The 25813-nt window shown below is 34.5% G+C and overlaps 2 protein-coding genes across 2 annotated transcripts; both read left to right on the top strand.

Annotated features, from left to right (window-relative positions):
- Positions 1-2591: 2591 nt before the first annotated feature.
- On the top strand, positions 2592-3362 carry LOC101958554 (olfactory receptor 2J3-like). Its single transcript, XM_078018614.1, has one exon. The coding sequence runs from the start codon at positions 2592-2594 to the stop codon at positions 3360-3362; it is 771 nt and encodes a 256-aa protein (XP_077874740.1).
- A 17929-nt stretch (positions 3363-21291) lies between these two features.
- LOC101958839 (olfactory receptor 2J3) lies at positions 21292-22221 on the top strand. The gene has a single exon (XM_005341221.1). The coding sequence runs from the start codon at positions 21292-21294 to the stop codon at positions 22219-22221; it is 930 nt and encodes a 309-aa protein (XP_005341278.1).
- The last annotated feature ends 3592 nt before the right edge of the window (positions 22222-25813 follow it).

Raw genomic sequence — 25813 nt, 5'->3', positions numbered from 1 at the left:
TATATTAAATGAAAAAAAACATATTTATTAGTTTCATTAAATATTAATAATTCTTCTCTAAACTGAGGAATTAAAAGTATGTAGGAGATAAAGCTTATGTTGACAATTTCAATACTATGTAGATCATTATCCTAGAGAAAAAGGTCTCCAGATTCAGTGGTTCATACTTCTGAGCCTTGAGATTCACACACTCCCAACTCTGCTATCATTGAATTCCTCTCCATGGTCTTGTTCCTATCACCTTTTTTTTGTTTGGTTTCTCTCACTGAATTTTTGTCTCCCCAGAATTTCTCCTTTTAAATTTTATTAGAGTCACACATCCTTCAGGAATCATTCTAATACTCTTGGTTTCCAGGTTTCTAGCTTTTTCAAACCCTTAACACTCATAAGTTGATATGGCTATGACTGTGTGTCATATTGCTGCTATCTCAATTAAAAAATGTATTTTCTTTTTGTGCTTTTGCGTGCAAGTAAATGAATCAGAAGATAAAGTTCTTCTCTAAGCAAATCAGAAGGTACATTTCTTCTCTAAAAGTTCTATAAGAATATTTAGTTGATTCAATATATTTCCCCACCTGTAAACATACTTAAATCACCTTTAAAATTCATATCCTTAATCATGTGTTTTTATTCAATTGTAAGGTTGTTGGAATAGGAATTTGGTTGTATAATCAGATAAGAGGAAGTAAACTAAAAATGCTGACAACTGAAGTCACTTATTAATAAAGATGATTTGTTCTATGGAAATTATCTTCCCTAGCTAGGTTAGGCATTCCTTTAATTCTCATTTACTTATATATCTCCCTAGAATAAATAAGAAATCAGTAATCAGAAGTTATTTATTCTATAATAAAGCAAATATATAGATGACACATAAAATTTAAAAAATATATTATTTCTTTACATAACTATATGGTGTATTTCAAGCTGACATAAATGATAAAACTACCACTTTTCTGTTAACCAGACTACATATTTACATTAATATTTTGTAATTTTTTATTTAGCTTTTTATCTTATGTTCTATTATATATTCATCATCTCTTTATCCATTTATCTGCTTATCTATCTATGTTATATAATATCCCACAGGAGCACTTTGAAGAAAGTTGCAGATGTGGTATTATTTTATTGCTGAATATTTAAGTGTTTATTGTCTAAGAAAAAGGACATGCTTCTGTAGAGGTATCAAATTCAGTAAATTTAATTAGGGAACAATATTGTCTAATCAGTTATTGAATAATCAGATTTCTCAAAATGTCTCAATAATTTTGTTAATAGCCATTTTCCCAGTCCATGGCCATCTATTGAGATACACAGCTTTATTTGTCTCCTTTAATATGTTTAATGTTATTCCAGTTCCTATATCTTGTTGCCTTTATTGACATTGACAATTTAATAAAGTACAGACAAGACATTTTATTTCCATTTGAGTTTCAGTTGTGTATCTTCATTATTAGAATTAAGCTGTTTAGTTGTTTGTTTAATTATTTTGGTAGGAATATATTGGAAATGAGATTGTTTTCTGTTCAGAAAACAACATCAGCAGCCACACATTGTTATCTTGTCTTAACTGACGATGCTGACAGATGTCATGTGGTTATGGTGGTGTCCACCATGTTCTTAAACTGTAACATATATTGTTTTTGAGTTTCCTATGCCCCATCCCTTCCCTTCATTCTCCTTTGTCTAATCTACTGAATTTCTATTCTTCGCACCCCTCCTTATTGTGGTTGGCTTCCACTTATCAGTGAAAACATTCTACCTTTGGCTTTTGAGAACTGGCTTATTTCACTTGACATGATCCCCAGATGTACCCATTTACTAGAAAATGCCATAATTTAATTATTCTTATTGGTTAAATAATGCTCCATTGTGTATATATACAACATATTCTTTGTCCATTCATCTGTTGAATGGCACTTAGATGGGTTTCATAGCTTAGCTGTTGTGAATTGATCTGCTATAACCATTGATTTGGCTGCATAACTCTAGTATGGTTTTAAATATGTTGAATATAAACCAAGGAGTAGAATAGCTGGGTCAAATGGTGTTTCCATTCCTAGTTTTTTGAGAATCTCCATACTGTTTTCCAGCGTGGTTGCACCAAAGTGTAGTCCCACCAGCATTGTATGAGTGTCCTTTATCCCCAAATCCCCACCAACATTCATTGTTAATTATATTCTTGATAACTACCTTTCTGACTAGAATGAGATGAAATCTCAGTGTAGTTTTAATTTGCATTTATCTAATTGCTAGAGATATTAAACATATCTTCATATAATTATTTAACATTCACTTGTCCTTTGAAAAAGGATATGGGAAAATGATGCTTGTAGTAAACAGTGGTAGGACATTCAAAATACTTTTGTTACTTCTTCATGTATCCTTACAGTTTGTGAACCACTTTTATGATGTGTGTGTGTGTGTGTGTGTGTGTGTTTATGAAATTATTTTCCTAAGGTAACAAAAAACAAATGATGATGGAAAAATTCAATGGTACCTCTGAAGACTACTTCATTCTATTGGTATTTTCTAATTGGCCTCACCTGGAAGTAATTTAGTTTGTGGTGATCTTGATATTCTACCGGATGACACTGACAGGCAACATGTTCATTATCATCTTTTCTTACCTGGATTCTCATCTTCATACTCCTATGTATTTCTTTCTCTCAAATCTCTCTTTTCTGGATCTCTGCTATACTACCAGCTCTATCCCACAACTTCTGGTGAACCTCTGGGGCCCAGAGAAGACCATTTCTTATGCTGGTTGCATGGTTCAACTTTACTTCGTCCTTGCATTGGGAACAACAGAGTGTATCTTATTGGTGGTGATGTCCTGTGACCGTTATGTGGCTGTGTGTAAACCCTTGCATTACACTGTCCTCATGCACCCTCGACTCTGCAACTTGCTTGCTGTGGCTTCTTGGGTATGTGGTTTTATCAACTCAGCAGTTCATTCTCTCTTTATCCTCTGGGTACCTCTATGTGGACATCTACAAGTGGATCACTTCTTCTGTGGAGTACCAGCACTCCTGCAATTATCCTGTTTTGATACTCATGATAATGAGATGAACATTATGGTCACAACCTCTATTGTTGTTATCATACCTCTTGTCCTCATTCTGACATCCTATGGGGTCATTGCTCGGGCAGTACTGAGGATGCAGTCAGCTACTGGATTTCAGAAAGTCTTCAGGACATGTGGAGCCCATCTTATGGATGTTTCCCTCTTTTTCATTCCAGTCATGAGCATGTATCTCCAGCCACCAACAGAAAATTCTCAAAACCGAGGCAAGTTCATTGCTCTGTTTTATACTATTGTCACACCTAGCCTCAACCCACTCATCTATACCCTCTGAAACAAAGATGTAAGAGGGGCATCTTAAGTTAAGAGACTAATGGGGTGAGAATAACATGTATGACTCTGATATTCATAGTGTAATGGTGCATCTCTTCATCAATGGTTCATCCACCCATCCATTCATCCACCTTAGTCACTTAACACTTACTCTTAGCAGGCCACAGAGTTCTTCTAAACGTACATGAATAAAGCATAATCTACCTAAATAGCATTCAATTCTAGGGAACCTAGCCATGTAAAATCAAGATCAAATATAAACAGTGATTTTTTCCATATTGCAATCCAAATGAATTCAAAGCCTTTTTAAATTGAAAATGATTCAGAAATTTCTTGTAACTATTGGTATAATAGCAGTTTATAATTTTATTGCAAAGTCAATGTGCTCAATTGAAATCATCTTTACAATATATCTTCTTGCTTTTTAGGCAGAATGCTTTGTCTTTTGTATTTAGTTTAGGTATACACATAGCAAAATACCTTAACTATTTATCTCCATTACTGTTCTTTATTGCATATAGCTATGATTTGAATATGATTTCAGTGTGTTACTATAGGATCATGTGCTGGATATGCGGTTTTCTTAGCATAGTAGTGTGGACTGGTGATGGTACTTTTAAGGAGTGGCAACTACTGGAGGGTTATGAGATTATCATGGTTTCTGCCTTTGGAAGGGATTACCATACTTCTTACAGAACTCTGATTATCCACTCCCATGAAAATGGTTAGAAAAAAATGAAGCCTTCCCCCAAATTTCTATGCCTTTCTGTCTTATCATGTAATATTTCCCCATCTCATATGCTGGGCTATTGCAGAGCCCCTATCAATGAGGCCTCATATAAACTGATCTATGCATTGCCAGGTTTGTGAGCCTCCAAAACTTTAAAATAAGTTTCTTTTTGTTTATAAGTCACCAACCTCAGATATTTTGTTAGAGCAAAAAGACATCATAAAAATGTAACTATTATGAAGATATTTGGTCCAGATTCTTTCATATGTTTTATGAATAATAAGATAATAAGTTTCATGAGTTGTAACAATATGAATCTGAGGTAATATAGCCAAAGGAATTATCTATTATTCTTTTTTTTTTCTGCAAGAAGTTGGGCTTGAGTGATAGATGGATACAATTTAGGTACTCTGATATATAACTGGTCAAGTAATGGTCACTACAGACTAGGTTGAGTTAGGCAAAGGAATTTCTCGGAGCACCTGCCTGTCCTAAGGTTTTATAGAGAATATGTGGGACAGTTGGAGAACTGGACTCAGGGATTTACTTGAAGCCAATGGATATTTCAAAGAATTGCATGAAAATCTGAAGATAAAGCCATTGCATAGAAAGTTTATTTTTTTAAGCTTGATCTAATTTGAATATTTGTGTCTAAGAAGCACAGTATGAAAGTTACCTTTGTATTTTCCAAATAAAGAAATGTATTTTAATAACATAAATTATTTTTTTAAAGAGAGGGAGAGAGAGAATTCTTTTTTATGAGAGAGAGAGAGAGTTTTTTTAAGAGAGAGAGAGAGAGAGAGAGAGAGAGAGAGAGAATTTTAATATTTTATTTTTTTTTTAGTTCTCGGCGGACACAACATCTTTGTTGGTATGTGGTGCTGAGGATCGAACCCCGGCCGCACACATGCCAGGCAAGCATTCTACTGCTTGAGCCACATCCCCAGCCCTAACAGAAATTCTTGAAATATATATTATTATCAACCATATCTAACTTAAAATATGGTGTATCTAACTTAAAATAAATGTCACCTTTTCAGATGTCATATTAACTGGAGTGGAAAAATAAGTAAATGACTATTTGATATAAAGTAACATCTTGACAATGATTAGATTCTATCTGAAATCAATGTCAGCTTTAGTTTTAAGGGCTGTTAAGGTTTAATTGTTATTGATTTAGTGATTGTCTCCTAAATAACAAAATGAAAGCATATCTTAAACTGTCCCCTCAATTCCTGTGTGTGGCTGTATTACATTCTGCTTTGTCTTTTTCTAAATTGGTGACTCTTTAACCCCAGATATAAATGAATGGTATTATGGCCTCTGTGTTAAAACAGTTACCCAAGAAATACACAATAAATAATTGCATATATAAAGTACAAAATAATTTAATCAATAATTGAGAACCCATGGAGGGAAACACCATATAACAATAAACACTTAAAAATTTAAACACATCATTTCTTACCATTCTTCTCTGTTTAAATCTTATGGTTTGCAATATCTCATGTATCCTCCTGATTGCTCACCATCTTAATTCTCCCTTTTAATAAAAATTAAAGAACAATAGCCAAATATTGTTTTTATTTCTAGTGTAAAATGTGATGCTTTGATATATTCATATATAATAAAAATATGTGTTCAGGCCAATTAACATTTTATACTGAATTTAGAAAAAATTCTTAAGTATTCTTATTTCATATAAAAGTATGAAATAAAAAGAAGTGACAGGAATCCAAACAATTCAACATAGGAAACAATACAGGTGAAATATAAAACACATAAGAAAAAGGCTAAAAGTTCTTCATATTGAGGTCTTTAATATGTAGATAACCTTTTCAGGTACTTTTAGGCTTTTTCAGGCCTGGAGGTAGTGTACCAGTATTGTGTACTGCTTTGGGAGGAGGGATGTATGTATGTGTGTGTATACACACAAACATGTGTGTGTTATATTCTTTAAGGTTATGTGGAGCTCTATTATTGTAGTCTATACATCTAGTCTCCATACCATCCTCCTATTTATTTCAAGCACAAACCTGGACTGATTTGGGTAGTTGCCTGTTTGCCTTTAAGCCAGCAGGCCACCTGGATACTGTGAGCCATTCCCATCTTTGTAGCTTGATCCTTACCTGGCATCAGTCAGTTTTTTTTGTTTTCTTGGTTCATGGGGAGAAGCACCATGCTGCAGTCTGGCTGGGCACAAATCATAAGCCACTGAAGCAGGAACAAACTTTATTTCTGAACTCCACTAGCACACTCCAAACAGGGTCCCCGGGAATTCTCCCGAATGCCACCTGGCTCCTCCAGGAACCAACAATCAGAAATCCCTCCTCTGGCACTTCCCCAACCAATGCGAACTCTTCAGGAATCCCCGTGAGAGCTCAACCGGAACTTAATGGGAACTCCTCCAGAACTCAAAAGTAGCGCTGCTAAGGCGGACAGTAATGGCTCGCCTCTCAACCAATACTGTTGGCAAAATGCCAGGAGACATTCCGACTTGGCTGTGGCTGTCAGCAGCACCAGGGGTTGCCTTCCTCCTGTGCAGAACTAGGTGGCTCCAAAGATTCCACAACTCATCTGAAAACCTGTAGTTCTTGTCATATTGCAGAGGGTCTGGCACCTGTGTATCCCTGTCCAGCAAACTGAACCCTTCTCAGATATGAACAGGATACTTTGTGTAAATCTTGGAATCTTCAGTGTTGGGGGAGAAACACTGTGCATCTGAGCAGTGCAGGTAACCCTGTTCTTTTCCTTCTGTTAGACAGTGAGTTTCACTGGCTTTAGGAGCGTAACACTCTAACTGTATAAATCATTCAGTCAGCTTGCAACCAGGTCATTTCTCCATGATACTATTTATTGTCATATATAGGGGAGATTGAGATGTAGGGGATTATGTTTCCCTAAAATGCAGGCTTAGAGGCCGAGATAAGGGAGCCTCAACATGACTGTCTGCCATAGTTTCTGCTTATAAATTGAGAAATGCAGAAAACATCTAAATGTGGCTGCCCATTGTGCATGTCCCAATTCAGCTAACTTTAGATTGATTTTCCTCTCTGACACTGTTTATATTATAATTTTGTCAGGTATGTTTTTCTTTCTCCCACTTTGTGTAACTCCATCTCACTACCAATATGCACTGGTATTGGCATTAGATATAAATTCAGAATTGAGTAAATCCCTTCAATCATCCAAGTAACTAGAGTTTCTGACTATTCAGTATTGAACCTCAATAATACTCTCAGTCACCCACTTCACTAAGTAGGTGTTCTCTAATTCTTTTGATTCCGAACTGCAAAGGAGCTGGAACATGAAGCCTGATTCTCTGTTTACATTTTTCCAGGCCAAATATCTTTAATTCTTACCATTCTTTGTGTTCTGAATAAGTATTTAGGCAGTCCATTTCTTGTCCCAGAAGAATATTCTTGAATATTGGTTGGTATTCTTTTTACAGCATTGCTTTTTCATGTTTTTAACTAATGTCCTCTCTTCTAACACAGTCGTGCATAGGTATCCTCACTCCAAAATATATAACTCTTTTCCATCCTAACTTGTTTCCCACTGGCTTATGGTACTCTCCAAAGTATTGTAATTTTGAATTTCTCAGTTTGAAAAGACAATGGACTTATATTATTTACAAAAGTATTTGTTGAACTGGAAACCCTGACACATATTTATTTTAATCATCCTCCTAAGAGCATCATGCATTCCTTGCTTTATTTATTATGCTGTGCAGATCTGAGGATATCTTAAATGTGGAATAAAATCATTAGTAAATTATCTTGAATTGCTTCTTAAAGATTTCATCACAGACATCTTTATTATCTTTACAGCCAGCGTTAAAATATGTGGCTTTCCCCAGTTCTTCAGGAAAGAATTTCTTGCATGAGAAAAAAAAAGTTTAGATCACTCTCTTTAAAAGGGTAATTTCAGGATGCTCACTCTTTACATGTAAGGTAGAGCACATCTTCACTTTCAAATTTAATACATACATTCCCTTGAATGGAGGTTTTTTAAAAATTAACTAAACTAACCTCCCTATGAGAATATATTGAATATATACACTCAGGGAATATCAAGAATTATAGCAGAAATAAACATTGTTATGGCTTTTCTACTTCACTACTTTCAGCATTTTTTTTCCTGAGATTTTTTTATAAAAAATTAGTAAATCCCAATTTTTCACAGAATCTGGATATTACATACACTTCTGAAAATAACTAATCTTTCCAGGCCTAAAAATGGTATACTTGCATCTTGGTATCCACTAGGAATTGGTTCTAGGACCACCACAGATGTTACACTCCTGGGTGCTCATGTCCCCTATATGAAGTGGTATAATATTTGCAGAGAAACTATGTACATTCTCCTGGGTTTTTAAAACCATCTCTTTAATATCTAGTGCAACGTAAATACTTCTTAGACTGTATTGTATGGGAAAGATGACAAGAAGAAAATGTCTGTTCATGTTCAGTAGAGACACATTTTTCCCCAAATTTTGACCCTGGTTGGTTGAATCCATAGAAAAGAAAATTACAGCTACAGTGGGTAGACTGGACAATCATTACCAACCCAGAATAGAGGATAATTTCAGAAAGAACTTAGAAAACTGAAATCAATTTCTATCATAGTGCTTTTGACACAAATCTTTCTGAGTTTCTTCTCCCAAAAGTAAAAATTTCTACATTGCTCTGTATGTAAGACTAAGTTACATAATGAACTTAACTGATAAAATGATCAAAGATATTATTTAATATCAGGGAATGTATAGGTGTGTGTTTGTGCGTGTGTATGTGTGTGTGTGTGTGTGTCTGTGTGTGTGTGTTTATAGAAATATAAGATTATGTCTGGCGATCAGTCTAAAATTTGCCAATTCTTAAAGTTATTTATATTTTTACAAACCAAATGTGCAAAATATCCAGTGATTTTAAGAACCACAACAGATTCCAATGATATGTTGTTTTTTAGAATAAATATGGATTAATGTTTATTTACTTATCTATTTTTTGTAATAGATTGAAAATTTTCCTTTCAAATATTTTTTTAAGCTTTTGAGCATTCAATAAATTAAGCCAGAAAAGTCTCAAAGACCTTTCCTTTGTCTTCAAAGTTTATTTTTTTAGTATTTATCGTCTTGGATTCTCAAAATATTTATTCAACAAGTCCCATGAAGTCCACTAATTTATGTTCATAAATTGTAATTAATTTTATAATATGTTTTTAACTTTTTAGGTGTGATTACCACAAGTAAATTTTAAAAGATTCAATTTTTTCTTTAGCTATAAACCACACCATGATCCACCCAGATATATTCACAAAAGCATGAAACAAAACCCATTCCAATTTAGTCCCTGCCATTACCACCACACCACCCCACTAACCTCCCTGTTCATTCCATTGAGAATTTATTTATTTATTTAATGGATGGGGAAGTTCTGGAGTTTTAACCCAGAGGCTCTTTACCACTGAGCTACATCCTAAGCCCCTTTTATTTTATTTTATTTTGAGGAGGCTAGCAGTGCCTCACCAAAGTGTTCTTCTTCCTGCCCAGGAGGCTGGAAGCCTCCAGAGAAAATTAGTCAGAAATAATGAGTGAAGAACAAAAGACACAGTCAGAAAAATAGTTTTAAAAGTAGAGCATTTGATAGGTCCAGTTTATTTAAGGGAGTACATCAAAGGCAGAGATAAGGTTTCAAGGGTGGAGTCTTACTGCATGTTGTCTTGAAGTCAGTAGATTGACAGCATCTTGGCAGGTCACTTTGTCTCTGGGAGGCTGTGTAGCTACAGCAGATAACCCTATCTCCCATGCTATATGGAACAGGCAGAGCTGAGTAGGGCTCACAATGTGTTTGGATGGTCTTGGCCAGAAGAAATTACACAGGAAGTTCCCAGACTCCATATTCTCCTCTTCACTGGCTGCAATACCAGTGCAGTCCACAAATAGCCCACAATGCTTCTAGACATTTAATTTAATTCTATTTTTTCATTTTGAGACAGGTTCTCACTAAGTTGCTTAGGGCTTTGCTAAGTTGCTGATGTTGATTTGAACTTATCATTCTTCTGTCTTAACTTCCCCAGTGGCTATGATTACAGGTGTGTACCACCATGCCACACAGTTTCTTTTTAATTTGTATCCTATGGGTACACACAATGCCCTACCCACTGTGCTACATCCATGTATGCATATACAAAAGTTCAATCTCTGATTCATTCCACTGATTTTCCTATTCACATCTCTTTCCTCCTCCTTAACTTATACTTTACTCATCTTTCCTTTATTTTGATGAAATTCCCTTTTTTCATTCTTCTCTTTTTTTCTTCCTTTTTTTTAACCACTCCCGTTTCACTCCTTATTTTTTTATCTTCCACAAATAAAAAAGAACATTTAGCCTTTGACTTTGGGGTACTGGATTATTTAATTTAGCATGATAATGTCCACTTCCACCCATTTACTATCAAATACCATTATTTTATTCTTCTCTATAGCTGAATAATAGTTTATAGTGTATATGTACCACATTTTCTTTATCCACTCATCTGTGGACACACTTAGACTGGTTCCATAGATTGGCTGTTATGAATTGTACTGCTATACACATTGATGTGGTTGCATCCTGATGGTGCACTGATTTGGAGTCTTTGGATGTACTTAGTTTTTTTGAGGAATCTCCATACTGCTTTCCAGAGAAATTGTACTCATTTCCATTCTCCCCAACAAGGTATGAGTATATCTTTCCACATTCTTACCAAGATTTATTGTTACTTGTATTCCTGATAATTGCCAATCTGGCTGAAGTGAAATAAAATCTCAGAGTTGCTTTAATTGCATTTTTAAAATTCTTTGTATGTATTGAAAATTAATGCCCTCTCTGAGGTTCACATGGCAAAGATTTTCTCTGATTCTGTAGGCTCTCTTTTCATATTCTTGATTGCTTTCTTTGCTGTAAAGAAGCTTGTTAGTTTGATCCCATCCCATTTAATGATTTTTTTATATTACTTCTTGCATTTTAGGAGTCATTAGGGAAGTCAATTCCTGAATCAAAATATTTGTGTAGGGCCTACATTTTCTTCTAAGTAGGCTATTTGTTAAAAAGGGTCTTTACTCCAGTGTATGTTTTTGGCACCTTTGTGTATCATCAGAAAACTGAATGTATGTGGTTTTGTCTCTGTGTCTTTTTTTTTCTAATGCATTGATCTTCATGCCTATTTTGGTGCCAGTACTGTGCTGATTTTGTTACTCTACCTCTGTAGTATAATTTGAAGTCTGGTATTGTGATGTCTTCTGCTTTCCATTTATCACCAAGAATTACTTTGACTATCCAGGGTCTCTTACTTCTCCAAATAAATTTTATAACTGCTTTTCCTAATTCTGTGAATAATGTTATTGGAATTGGTGATTGTGTTGGATCTGCATTATGCTTTTAATACTATGGCCATTTTGACAATATTATTTCTGCCTATCTAAGAACATGGGGAGGTCCTTCCTTATTTTAAGTTCTTTCTAAATTTCTTTATTTAGTTTCCTATAGTTTTCATTGTAAAGGTCTCTTACCTCTTTTGTTCGGTTGGTTCCCATGTATTATTTTGAGGCTATTGTGAATGGCATACTTATCATAATTATTATTTTTTTTTGCCAGACTTGTTATTAGAGTTTAGGTAAGTGATTGATTTACTGCTTTTGATCTTGTATCATGCTACATTGCGGAATTAATTTATGAGCTCTAGAAGTCTTCTGGTGTAGTTTTTGGATCTTCCAATTATATGATCATGTCATCATCAGCAAACAGATAATTCACTCTCATTTCTATTTGTATCATTTTAATTTTCTTCTCTTGCCTGATTATTCTGGCTAGAGTTTGAAGAACTATGTTAAAAGGATTTGAAAATTGACATCCTTATCTTGTTCCTGTATTTAGAGGAAATGCTTTCAGTTTTTCTTCATTCAGTAAAAATATTGGCCTTGGGTTTGTCATATATAGCCTTCACAATGTTAAGTTCCTTCTACCTCTAGTTTTTCCAGTGTTTTAAACATGAATCTGTCCATATTTGTCAATTGCTTCTTCTGTATCTATTGAGATAATTATGTTATTGTTGACCTTGACTATATTTATGTGGTGAATTACATTTACTGATTTCTTTACCCACTTGATCATGGTGTACTGTCTTTTTAATGTGTTGTGTGCAGTGTGTCAATATTTTATTTAAAAAATTATGCAGGGCTTGGGTTGTAGCTCAGTGGTAGAGTGTTTTCCTAGCATGTTTGGGGCAATGGTTTGATTTTCACCACCACAAATAAATAAATAAAATAAAGGTCTATTGACTATATATATAATTTATGCACATGTTTATCAAGAATTTAGTCTGAAGTTTTCTTTGTTTATGAGTCTTTGTTTTCAGTATCAAGGTGTGAGCTTCAGGAGGTCCCTCCTTTTCTATTTCATGTAATAATTTGAAGAGTGTTGTTATTGTTTCTTCTTTTAAGGTCTGGTAGAATTCAACTGATAATCCATCCAGTTCTATGCTTTTCTTTGTTGGAAAGCTTTTGGTTACTGCTTCAATTTCATTACTTGATATTGATCTGTTTAAGTTTTCTATATTCTATGGTTCCATTTAAGTAAGGAATTTGTCAATATTTTCAAGCTTTTCTAGCTTATTGGAATATAAATTTTCAAAATAGTCTCTGTTAATCCACTGTATTTTAGTAGTGTCTGTGGTGATATTTCCTTTTTCAGTTTGAATTTTATTAATTTGGGTTTTTATCTTTATTTTGGTGAGTTTAGCCAACAGTTTAACAATTTTTCTTTCTCCTCTCAAAAAACCAACACTTCATTTTGTTTTTTACATCTCAATTTCATTGATTTTGTCTATGATTTATATTATTTTCTTTCTTCTACTGATTTTGGTGTGGTTTTTTTTTCAGCTTTTTCTAGAGCCTTTAGATGTAATGAGATTATTTGTTTGGTATCTTTCTATTCTTTTGGTATATAAATTCAATGCTATAAGCTTTCCTCTTAGAACTACATTCATATTGTCCCAAAGATTTTGATATTTTGTATCACTATTCCCATATACTTCTAAGATTATTTCTCCCCTTATTTCTTATACTATCCATTTGTTATGGTTTGCATGTGAAGTATCCTCTAAAAGCTCAGATGTGAGACAATGCAAGAAGGTGTAGTGGTGAAAGGATTGATAGAACCCTGAAAGCCTTGATCCAATCAGTAACTTTATTCTGCAATGGGATTAACTGGATGAGGCTGCAGGTGGGTAGGTGTGGCTGGAAGAGGTGAGTCACTGGGTGGCATAGCTTTGGGGTATATATTTTGTATCTAGTGAAGTCTCTGCTTACTGATCATCATGTGAGCTGCTTACCTCTGCTATGCTCTCTACTGCCGCAGTCTGGCTGCAGCAAAATAACAGGGGGTGACAAACAACTTGTGTACATTGATACAGCAGGAATAGGAGCCGTTTATTGTAGGACAACAGAGGTATTTATACATTTCACACAGCTTATCTTAATTAGCATAAACTAGATACATCAGTCAACCAATAAGGAATCTCCACACTTAATGGCTCGCTTTTGTTATTTCTCAAACCACTCCCTCTGGCATTTTGCCAGGCACCATCCAGACTTGTTTATGAACTCTAATATTCCCCTGGCAAAATGCCAGGTGTTATTTTGACTTGTTTACAGACTCTAACATTCTACTATGATGTTCTGCCTCCCTTTCAGCCCCAAGGAATGGAGCCACTATCTATGGATTGAGGCCTCTGAAACACTGAATAGCCAAATAAAATTTTCTTTCTTTAAAATTGTTCTTGTTGGGTCTTTAAGTCACAGCAGTGAAAGAGCTAACTAAAACTCCATTCATCATTCAAAAGGTTATTATTTAAGTTTCAGGTTTTAGAATGGACTCTGTTTTTTATCTTATTGTTGACTTCTAACTTTGTTCCCTTATCTGTTAGAATGCAATGTATTATCTCTATTGTTTTGCATTTGCTATAATTAATTTTGTGACATAAAATATGGTCTATCATAGAAAATGTTCTATATGCTGCTGAGCAAAACTAAATTTAGACATTGATGGATGAAATATTCTATAGATGTCTGTTAGGTGAATATTATTAATTGTATTTTTTTGTTTTGTGGAATCTTTAGTTAGTTTGTATCTCAGTGATCTATCCAGTGGTAAGAGAGATATGTTAAAGCCCCCCAGTATTATTTTTTGTGGTCTATTTGATTCTTAATTTTGAGAAGGATTTGATTGATATGCATAGTTAATCTTTTATTTGAGACATAAATATTTATGGTTATTATATCTTGTTGACTTATTATTTCCTTAAGTAGTATGAATTGACTATCTTTGTCTCTTCTGATTAATTTTGGCTCAAGGTCAAATTTATCTGAAATATGAATAGCTACCTCTGCTTGGTAATGAGTACCATTTGCATGATACGTCTTTTCCCATTTGTTCACCTTCAGTTTACCAATGAGGTAAGTTTCTTGCAGACAGCATATTGCTAGGTCTTGTTTTTTAATCCAATCTTCCAGCCTATGTCTTTTGATTGAAGAGTTTAGACCATTTATATTCAATGTTATTATTGAGAGATGATTTTTATTTCCTACCATTTTGATTTATTTGTAATGTTTAAATTAGACTTGATTCTACATTAATTATCTATTATATTAGTGTAATTCCTCTCTATTCTGGTTTTCATTTTTATTTCTTATTTTTTCTTCATAAAATATATTATTGGGTATGACTTGTAGTGCAGGTTTCTTGTTATGAATGTTTTTAACTTATGGTTATCATGAAAGAGTTAATATCATCTACAATTCTGCAGCTTAATGTTGCTGAATATAGTATTCTTTGCTGGCATCCATTTTCTTTCAAGCTTGGTATATATTATTCCAAGCCCTTTGGGCTTTTAGGGTCTTTGGAGAAATCAGTTGAGATCTGAAATGGTTTACCTCTAAATGTGACCAGCCATTTTTTTCCTTGCAGCTTTTAAAATTGTATCAAAACTATCCTTATTCTGTATGTTAAGCATTTTCATTATAATGTGTCCTAGAGTGAATCTATTATGATTAGTTGGAGGACCATATGCTTCTAGTATTTAGATTTTCATCTCATTCTTAAGGTTTGGTAACTTTGCTGATATTTCATTGAAAAAATTGTGCATCCCTTTAGCTTGTACTTCAGAGCCTTCACCTAGCTCAGTGATTTTTAAATTTGGCTTCTTGATGTAATCCCAGAATTCTTGAAGTTTCTTATAATGGTCTCTTAACATATTTTCTTTATGGTCAACTTTCTTTTCAGAATTATGTACTTTGTCTTCAAGGCCTTGAAAAATCTATGTTTAAAGTAGTCTAAAATATTGGAGATGATTTCCACAGGATTTTTTTTTTAGTAATTAGGCTTTGAACCCAGGGGTGCTTAACCACTGAGCAACATCCTCAGGCCTTTGTATCTTTTTATTTTAAGACAGGATCTTGTTAGTTACCTAGGGCTTCACTATGTTGTACAAGGTGTCTTTGAACTGCAAATTCTTCTGCCTCAGTCTTTCATGCCACTGGAATTAGAGGCATGTGTCACTGTGTCCAGCTGGATTTTTAGTTTGGTTTATTCAGTTTTTAATTTCCAGGATTTCTTTTTGGTTCTTTTACAGAATTTCTCTCCCTTTTTTGTGACTTTTGTATTTTTTTTTTTGTATTTTCTTTCTAATTTTACTCCTTGCATTTTTTTATTTAGCTCATGGTACATTTTAAATATGCACTTTATAAATTCTTTTTCCAATATTTCTTCCACTTTGGTGTTAATATAGTTGGCTGTAGAAGCATTACAGATTTGGGGGAAATTTTTTCCCCTTGTTTTTTCATATTGTTTATATGTCTACCAATATAATGGGATAATTATCACTTTTTATTTTAAGCAAAGTCTACTTTGTGAGCTTCTTTCTCTTAAGAGCTCTGGGTTGGGTGAATATCCAGATATCAATACTTTAAGTCAATATGTGACCTCTGCTGATTCCAATATCAGTATCTATTTAAGACATGTCACTGAACTCTATTTACTATAATCGTTTCAGAGCCAAGCCTCATACTATTCAATCATATGAGTATCAAAAATCTTGGTATTGTTCTCCACAGTTTCTCAAATCTAGGTTTAAGCTTGTAGTAAATGTCTGTAATATATCAAAAATTAATTTATTAAATTTAGTGAACCTGCTAGAACAAGGGATGACGGGGGAAGAAGAAGAATAGTGCAAAAAAGAGTGAGAAAGAGAGAGAGTAAAAAGAATAATTCACAATAAGATAGGATACATGGATGGTGGTTATTTGAGGCAATAGCAGATAGTGCTAGAGGATGAATAGTGGCAAGAGGAGTTAGTAAAAACTAGTTCTAGGAAAGTAAACATAGAAAGATTGATTCCAATTAATGTTATAAACTATTAGATTAAATACATGTACATTTGTTGAAAGTACAATGTTGACTACTGAGGTAAGAGCTATCGTTTATATTAAAAAAGCATTACTTTTAGAATCAAAGTTGACATTAGAGTTATTTATAGTAAACCATACCAATTTTTTTAAAAAATTCTTGTTGAATCTTGGTTTGTATTTCATTAGGTTCTGGACATTTAGCTGATGTCCATCATTCTTTGGCTGTTGCTCTCTCCAGAGTTTCTGGGACACATGAGCCAATTCTTTAGTTGTTATGAATCTCCCACCAACAGATTCAGATCAGATTCTTAAGCAGTCACAATGAAAGGGGCTTCTGTTACTGACACTGTTGTTCTTTCCACACTTTAAGTTTTTGTCTGCCTTTTCAAATGGTTTTAAATGGATGAACTGAGGAGATTTTCCCTGCTGCCCCTTCCTCCATCCCCCATGGTGTTTCAAATTTGGGGTAAGGAACCACTGTGCTTATTTTCTACTCTGATAATTAAACTTCAAGTCTCTCCAGGTCTCAGACTTTTCCATATCAAGACTTGGAGCATTTATTTTGTCACCTACTTCACAACTCTGTTTTTCCTTCACTGCCTCCTTTCTCTGTTCTGAGGAGTTTCTGGAATCACTGCCTAGCTCATTTCCTCCATCATCATTCCTCAGAACATTATTTTTTTTAATGATAAATAATTAGAATACCATTTAGATCTAGAGTTATATCAACAAAAGATATTTATATTGCTGTCCTTCAAATGTAGCCCTTAGCCTGATGAGGAAGTGGAAAAGAAATTTCTGGTGATTCAAGACAATGCATTTGCTTCCTGGTAAAAACAGATTAAATCATTGTTCTGAGTAATGTTTGGGTTACAGGTTCACAATTGGTGATCATAATTATACCCTGGTGGATAAAAGATTGCAGTAATCACACCAAAATCATTCCTGAGAAATGGGCCTAGCAAGTATAATCCCTTCAAGAGTATTAATTGACACTTTGGGACTTAAAATCCCAATGGCCCCAATGGAGGAAAACATGTCGCATTTCTCATTTGTTTGTAAGGCCCCTATTGCTCTAAGGTAAGTGTCCATCCCCTGATACACTGATGATTCTAATGAATTTCTCCTTATGGACACAAAAAAATATGTTTAGTAAAGTCAGGCCTCCCTTCTGTAGCAGTAATAATCACAATTGTTATAAGATTCTGCTTTATTAAATTGGTATATCAGATTAGAACTTAAGGTCTAGGTACCCATTTATGCTGCTGATTTCAAGAACAATCCTAGTACCCAGGTCCTTCACACTTGATGAGGGATAGATAGGGAAGACAACATCAGGGAATGTGGACAGACACAAGGAGGATGGAATTAAAAGGTGTTGCTCAGGTATCACTTAAGTACTAGGTAAGACTATGAAAGAATAATATGATCATGATTAAAATGTCAGCCAATGATAAAAGGGATTGGGAAAAGCAACTGCTTTCCCTTTGACAGTGCTGACTCCTGTACATAGACTTTATCCTCAGCTCACAAAACTAACTTTTGATAAGATCTTCATTTCATATTTTCTACAAAGGAGAAAATGAAATCGTGAAATTTGTGCCTTTTCACTACTTGCAGCTGTTTTACTTCATATCCCTTTCTTTAACATGCTATAAAGTTAACTCATAGCTCCCACTTAATTCTTGTTAATCCATTAGGTCATGGAAACAACTGCAGAAAAAACAGGAGAAAATTACAACTCCCTCACAGGAAGTATAAGGTTTGGGAAAATATCTCTTTTAAATATCTTCAAAAATTTTTATCATTCCTCAACTGGTAGTGACCTCCAAGTGAAGGAATCTTCACGTTTTACCCTTTGGTGTTGTTGTTTTTAATTAAGCTATAGGTTTTAAGAAAAGTTATTTTTAAAATGGCATGACTGGCTATCCTGATAGGGTGAAAGGTTTAGGATAACAACCTGTTAGTGATTCTTTACCTTAACAATATCATTAAGAACTATCAGGTCTAAATTGGTCTTGCAGTTTTGGTACCAAATAGTTCCTGATTTTCCTGTTTATATTCAATCCAGTAGGTGCTCCTGACATCTTTTATAAGAGTTGAATTTTAAAAATATGAGCATCTAAGAGAACCCCAAACCAGGAAATCAGGAGTGGCTCTACTGTGATTTCTTTCTTTTCCTATCATAGTTACTTGGGAAGTGTGAGAGGAAAAAAAATTGTCCATGTGAGGAGAACTGAAGAATATGGTAAAATTGGAGAAGGGGAAGAATTCAGGGAGCAAAAGGGATTTTTAAACCCTGGGTTAGTATGAATTGTCATAGTAACTATATAACAAAAAACTGTACTAATCTTTCTGATAAAAAATTAAAAACTTACAGATTAAAAAGATTCACTTAAGATTCATAACTTTGTGGGGCTGAAGTTGTGGCACAGTGGTAGAGCATATACCTGGCACGTGTGAGGTCCAGGGTTTGATCCTTAGCACCGCATATAAACAATAAATAAAGTAAAAGATGCATTTACAACAAAAAAATTTTAAAAAGAGTCATAACTTTGTGAAATATAGTTTATTTATTTATTTATTTATTTTTTAGAAAGAGAGATAATTTTTAATATTTTTTTTTAGTTTTCAGTGGACACAACATATTTATTTTATTTTTAATTTTTTTATGTGGTGTTGAGGGTCGAACCCAGTACTCTGTGCATGTCAGGCGAGTGCACTACAGCTTGAGCTACATCCTCAGCCCCTGTAGTTTATTTTTAACAAAAGCAAGATTCACTAGGTGCAGCATATTATGAAAAAAAAAACCTATTTACCAGTTTCATTAAATATAAACAATCTTCTTTAAATGAGAGATAAAAATATGTAAGAGTTAAAGCCTATGGTGAAGATTTAAATACTGTGTAAGTTTTTGTCCTAGAGAAAACAGTGATTCAGGTAGAAAACCTCCTGAAGCCCAGTGCTTTCATACTTCTCAGCTTTCGTATTCTCAACTCTGCTATCATCAGGTTCCTCTTCAGTGTTCTGCTCCTCACACCTTTATTTCATTCTAGATTTTTTCACTGAATTTTTATCTTTCTAAAATTTTCTCTTTTAAATTTTTTTTAGAATAACACATTCTTCAGGAATCAATCATTTTTTTTGGCATGAGGAGGTATTAGGGATTGAATCCAGTGCACTTAGCCACTGAGCTACATCCCCAGCCCACCCACCTCCCACCTCTTTTATATTTTATTTAAAGACAGGGTCTTGCTGAGTTGCTTAAGGCCTCACTAAGTTGCTGAAGCTGGCTTTGAACTTGTGATCCTCCTGCCTCAGCCTCCTGAATCACTGAGATTTAGAGGCCTGCTAATGTGCCTGCTTATTCTAATACTCTTGTCTCCAGATTTCTTGCTTTTGTAAATGCTTAACACTCATGAGTTGATGTGGATGTGACTATGTGCCATTTTGCTGCTATCTCAATTCAAAATGTATTTTCATTTAGTGCTTTGAGTGGAAGTAATTGAATCAGAAGTAAGGCTATCCTCGAAGTTCGATAAGCATATCTAATTGACTCTAAATATAATTTACTCTATGTAAGCATACTTAAATCACCATCAAATTTGATATTCTTCATCATGTATTTCATCCATATGTATGATTACCTGGATAGGAATTCAGTGATATAACCAGATAAGTGGCAGTAAACTAAAAATGCTGAAAACTAAAGTCACTTATTAATAAAGATGATTTGTTCCATGAAAATTGTCCTCCCTCAGTAGATCAGGTATTCTAATCTTCAATTACCATTACTCAGATATCTCTCTAAAATATATGAAAAGTCAATAATTTAAAAGTTATGACATATGAAATTTAAAAACTGAGTGTTATTTCCTTATATAACTCTTTATTCAGTAATATTTCAAGCTGACATAAATAGTACAAAGCACTACATTTTTCTTTTAACCAGACTACATTTTCATAAGAACATTTTGTTTTACCTCTAGCTTTCTATCTTATTTTCTATTATCTATTGATCATATGTCTATACATTTATCTGCCTATCAGTCTATGATATATAATATCCACTGGTGTACTTGGAAGATGTGGCATTTACTGCTAAATACTTCACTGTTTATTATCTTAGAAAAAGGGCAGTATTTTACATAATTTTTGTATGGATATCAAATTCAGTAAATTAATTAAGGGGATAATATTATCTAATTGCTAGTGCATATTCAGGTTTTCCCAGTTTTTTTAATAATGTTGTTAGTAGCTATTTTTTTCTAGTATATGGCCACCTATTGAGATATCCTGCCTTGTTTGTCTTTTTTTAATTTGGACAACTTCCTCATTCTCATTGCCATCATTGACCTTTACAATTTAAAGGTTACAGACTATATGCTTAATTTCAATTTGAGTTTGGGTTATGTGTCTTAATTATTAGAAATAAGCTCTATATTTTTGGTAGTAAGATCCTTGAAATTACACTGCATCATGTTCAGAGAATCACATCAGCAGCCACATATTGTTAACTTGTCTTAAAACTGGTGACGTTGACAAGTGTCATGTTATAAGGGTGTCCACCATGTCCTTCCACTTTTTACTTTGTAATTAGCAAGCTTTTTTTTTGTGTGTGTGTGTGAGTAAATAATTTAGACCTTCTAAATACCTTCTTCGTGTATCCTTCTGGTTCTTGAACCATGTCTTTATGATGTGTGTGTGTGTGTGTGTGTGTTTATGTAACTATTTCCTGCAGGTAACAGAAAACAAATGATGATGGAAAAATTCAATGGTACCTCTGAAGACTACTTAATTCTGTTGGGTTTTTCTAATTGGCCTCACCTGGAAGTAGTTCTTTTTGTGTTGATCTTGATATTCTACCTGATGACACTGATAGGCAACATGTTCATCATCGTCTTGTCTTACCTGGATTCCCATCTTCATACTCCCATGTACTTCTTCCTCTCAAATCTCTCTTTTCTGGATCTCTGCTACACTACAAGCTCTCTCCCACAACTGCTGGTGAACTTGTGGGGCCCAGAGAAGACCATTTCTTATACTGGTTGCATGGTTCAACTTTATTTTGTCCTTGCCTTAGGAGCCACAGAGTGTATCCTGTTGATGGTGATGTCCTATGACCGTTATGCAGCTGTGTGTAGACCCTTGCATTACACTGTCCTCATGAACCCTCGATTCTGCCACTTGCTTGCTGTGGCTTCTTGGGTATGTGGTTTTACCAACTCAGCAGTTCATTGTCTCTTTATCCTCTGGGTACCCCTCTGTGGAAATCGTCAAGTGGATCATTTCTTCTGTGAAGTACCAGCACTCCTGCAATTATCCTGTTTTGATACTCGTGCTAATGAGCTGACTCTTACGGTCACCAGCTCTATTTTTGTTCTTGTACCCCTTATCCTCATTTTTACCTCTTATGGTGCCATTGCTCAGGCAGTACTGAGGATGCAGTCAACTACTGGACTTCAGAAAGTCTTCAGGACATGTGGAGCCCATCTTATGGTGGTCTCCCTCTTTTTCATTCCAGTTATGTGCATATATCTTCAACCATCAACTGAAAATTCTCAAGACCAAGGCAAGTTCATTGCTCTGTTTTATACTGTTGTCACACCTAGCCTCAACCCACTCATCTATACCCTCCGAAACAAAGATGTAAGAGGGGCAGTTAAGAGATTAATGGGGCGAGAATAACCTGTATGACTCTAACATTCATAGTATAATGGTGTATCTCTTCACCAATGGTTCATCCATCTATCCATTCAGCCACTTTACTCACTCAACACTTATTGAACAACTACTCTTACCAGGCCACAGAGTTCTTCCTAACATACATTAATAAAACATAATCTACCTAAATAGCATTCAATTATGGAGAACACAGCCATGTAAATCAAGACCAAATATCAACAGTTGTTTTTCCATATTGCAATCCAAAAGAACTCAAAGTCTTTTTAAATTGAAAATGATTCAGAATTTTTTTGTAATTATTGATGTAATAGCAGTTCATAATTTCAATGCAAAGTCAATGTGCTCAGTTGAAATCATCTTTACAATAAGTCTTTTAATTTCTTGCTTTTTAGGCAGAATACTTTGTCTTGTGTATTTAGTTTAGGTATACACATAGCAAAATACCTTAACTATTTCTCTCCATTACTATCCTTTGTTGCATAGAGTTATGATTTGAATATGATTTCAGTATGTCACTACAAATTCATGTACTGGAATGCAGTTCTTAGCATGGCAGTGTGAAGTGGTGATGAAGAGTTGTCACCCACTGGAAGGTTATAAAATTATCATGGTTTCTGAAGTTGGAAGAGATTACTGTACTTCTTATGGGACTCTGATTGCCCATTCCTGTGAAAGTTGTCAGGCAAAAGGAAGCCTGCCCCCAAATTTCTATGCTTGTCATGTCACATTATCTTTCCCATTCTCATATAATGGACTATCACAATGGCACCTATTTTTAAGCCCTCACCAAAACTGATCTATGACATTTCCATGCTCTTGAGCCTTCAAAACTTAAAAATAAATAAACCTCTTTTTGTTTATAAGTCCCTAACTTCAGTAATATTGTTATAGAAACAGAACATGGACTAATACACATGGTAAATATAAGGAGGAAATCAGGTCCAAATTCTTTCATATCTTTTTATTAATAATAAGAAAATAAATATTACAAGTTATAACAAGATGAATCTGAAGTAATATAGCCAAATGGATCATCTAACATTCCTTTTTTTTCCTAGAAGTGAGACTTGATTTGGAGGTGAATACATTTAGAAACTGTGACATATAGCTGGTCAAGTAATATCATCACAGGCTAGGAAGAGTTAGGTAGAGGAAATTCTTGGAGCACCTGCATATCCTGTTATAGAGAATATGTGAGACAATTGAGAACAGAACTCTTATATTTACTTGACACCAATAGATATTTAAAATAATTGTTGGAAAACACTGGAATATTTTTAGGATTCAAAGCCATTGCATGGAAAGTTATTTTTTAAATCTTGGTCTAATTTGAGTATTAATGTCTAAGAAGAACATCATAAAAGTTATCTTTATATTTTCCAAATAAAGAAATGTATTTTAAAAACAGAAAATTTTGCAAACTTTATTATTATTAACAAAATCCATTTAAGATTATTTACTATACGTCACTCTTTCAGTTTAAGTTATATTAACTGGAGTATAATAATGAGTAAATGACAATTTGATATGCATAACAGCTTGGCAATGCTTGGATTTTATCTCAAAGTCAAATGCGAGCTGTAGTTTTGAGGGCTTTTAAAATTCATCTAATATTGATAAAGTTCTTCAAAATTATCATTCTAATTTACATTCCCAACAGCACTTACACTATTCCCATTTCTTCACATACTCACTGATACTTTCTTTTGTCTTTTTCATGATAAACATAATAACAGAGTGAATTGTGAGGTGTGAGGTGACACCTACCATGGTGGCCTGGTTCTTGGCCCACTGGAAATAGGGGCCACAGGCACAAGCCAGCTTGTTCTGGTCTGAACTATGGTGCCACAGAGGATGACTGGTGCAGGGTTTCACTGGGGAGGATGCTAGTGCTGAGGTCTGCAGCAAAGTCAGGTGCTGACTTTACTCTCTATTTTCTGTATCAGGGAATCTTTCTGTGATAAGAGGCAGAGGTATAGAGGAAAGGTGATGCAGATGCTGGGAAACTGCCCATCCTACTGTTTTCTAAAGTTCCTTTTTTCTTTATGTGCTTCTCCAGGCACTGTGATTCCTCACTGGTCTTCTTTAGCTATGTTCAAATTGTTCCACATTGCACTGGGGTTGGGGCAAGAACAGTTATGGAAAGACCTCTTTTCTCAAGTTTCATACATCATTCCATCTATATTTTCAACTTTTTAACATAATGTTCTTCTTTCTCACTTTTCTGCTTAAAAAATGCATTTTATTTTCATTAAATACACTTTTAAAAAAATTTTTGGATGCTTTAATTATAGCACATATGAAACTAAGTCCTGATCACTGACAATGTAGATCATATGCCAAAAATTTCCTTAAAGAATAACACCAATATTATTGTTTCTGTTGTTTTGTTTATTTCAAACTAGCTACAAGAGTCTTATGAAAACTTAACACAGGTGAGAGTAATAGCTATCTATTTCTTACTTAGAAAATGAGAAAATTCAAGGGAATAGGATAGTTGGCATGACTGAGTTTAAATCACTTTTCACTGATGCGATCAGGGTACGATAATGGATTTTTCGTTTTCTTGGTGATCCTTTCTTATGATCAATAACACCCCAAACAAACTAGAAGCTCTGAAACCCCCACCACCACCGCCACCCATTGCCAACACTAAATGTTAAGCCAGAGTTAATCAGTTGCCACTGGGACAGTACATGAGAATCTGTGCCATAAGGAACTTTAGTTAAGAAGCAAAATTGAAGTCATTGTTGTCCTAGATAAGAATGGAGTGTCACAGTGCACAATGCCTATACTCTACAAACTCCTTCTCCCATCTACACAGATTTCTTCAAATATTTTTCCACTTCACCTAATGCATAGTGCTCTGAAATATATTTCTTCTACTCAATTATTTCTTTTGTTGCTCTGCAGGACAGGATTATTGGCACAAATGTGTCACCACATAATTATAGATAATATCTGTTTTTTTTCTCTTACATGACCTTATATTCATGATTTCTAACTGTGTTTTATAACATGGAGCTGAAAAAGTAACTGGTCATTGTATCATTGTATCATCTAGAGCCCAATTGTGCCAGGGCAATGTGGTAGGTTGCAGGCAGGCCACAGCAAATGTCCAGAGACAGCTTGGGTGACATGATTGTTGGGGAAAGCTTGGAAGACATGAGTTAATGGTCCAGTCAATGGTTACATACTAACAGATAGCACCTCCATTCCCTATGATGCTTGCCAAGTAATGCCTCTTCTCCTTCACAGTATTTTGTTCCTTGATGGCCATATTCTTTTCACAGTACCTTCATTTCCAGGCCTGTTCCTGTTGAGAAAGGGTTTTTAATGTTAGGCCACAGAAGCAATGAACTCCTCAGCATTAGCTTGCTTGTATGATCATCATCCCAGGGAGAAAATGACCTGGGGTACCTGCAAGAAAGTAGCTTTTTACAGATAACACTAACTTGACCTAATTCTCCATATGCAAAAGAGAAACCCATTGTTCTTTAAGATAATATACATCTGAATTTTGTGGTCAAGCTTGCTCTTATTTTCCCCTTATCTTGGCTAAGTTTTGGAAAACTGAAAGTGAACATTCAGAGAC

The sequence above is a fragment of the Ictidomys tridecemlineatus genome, chromosome 8 (assembly GCF_052094955.1).
Source record: "Ictidomys tridecemlineatus isolate mIctTri1 chromosome 8, mIctTri1.hap1, whole genome shotgun sequence".
NCBI classification, from domain to species: domain Eukaryota; kingdom Metazoa; phylum Chordata; class Mammalia; order Rodentia; family Sciuridae; genus Ictidomys; species Ictidomys tridecemlineatus.
This window is presented reverse-complemented; position numbering and strand designations above follow the sequence as displayed.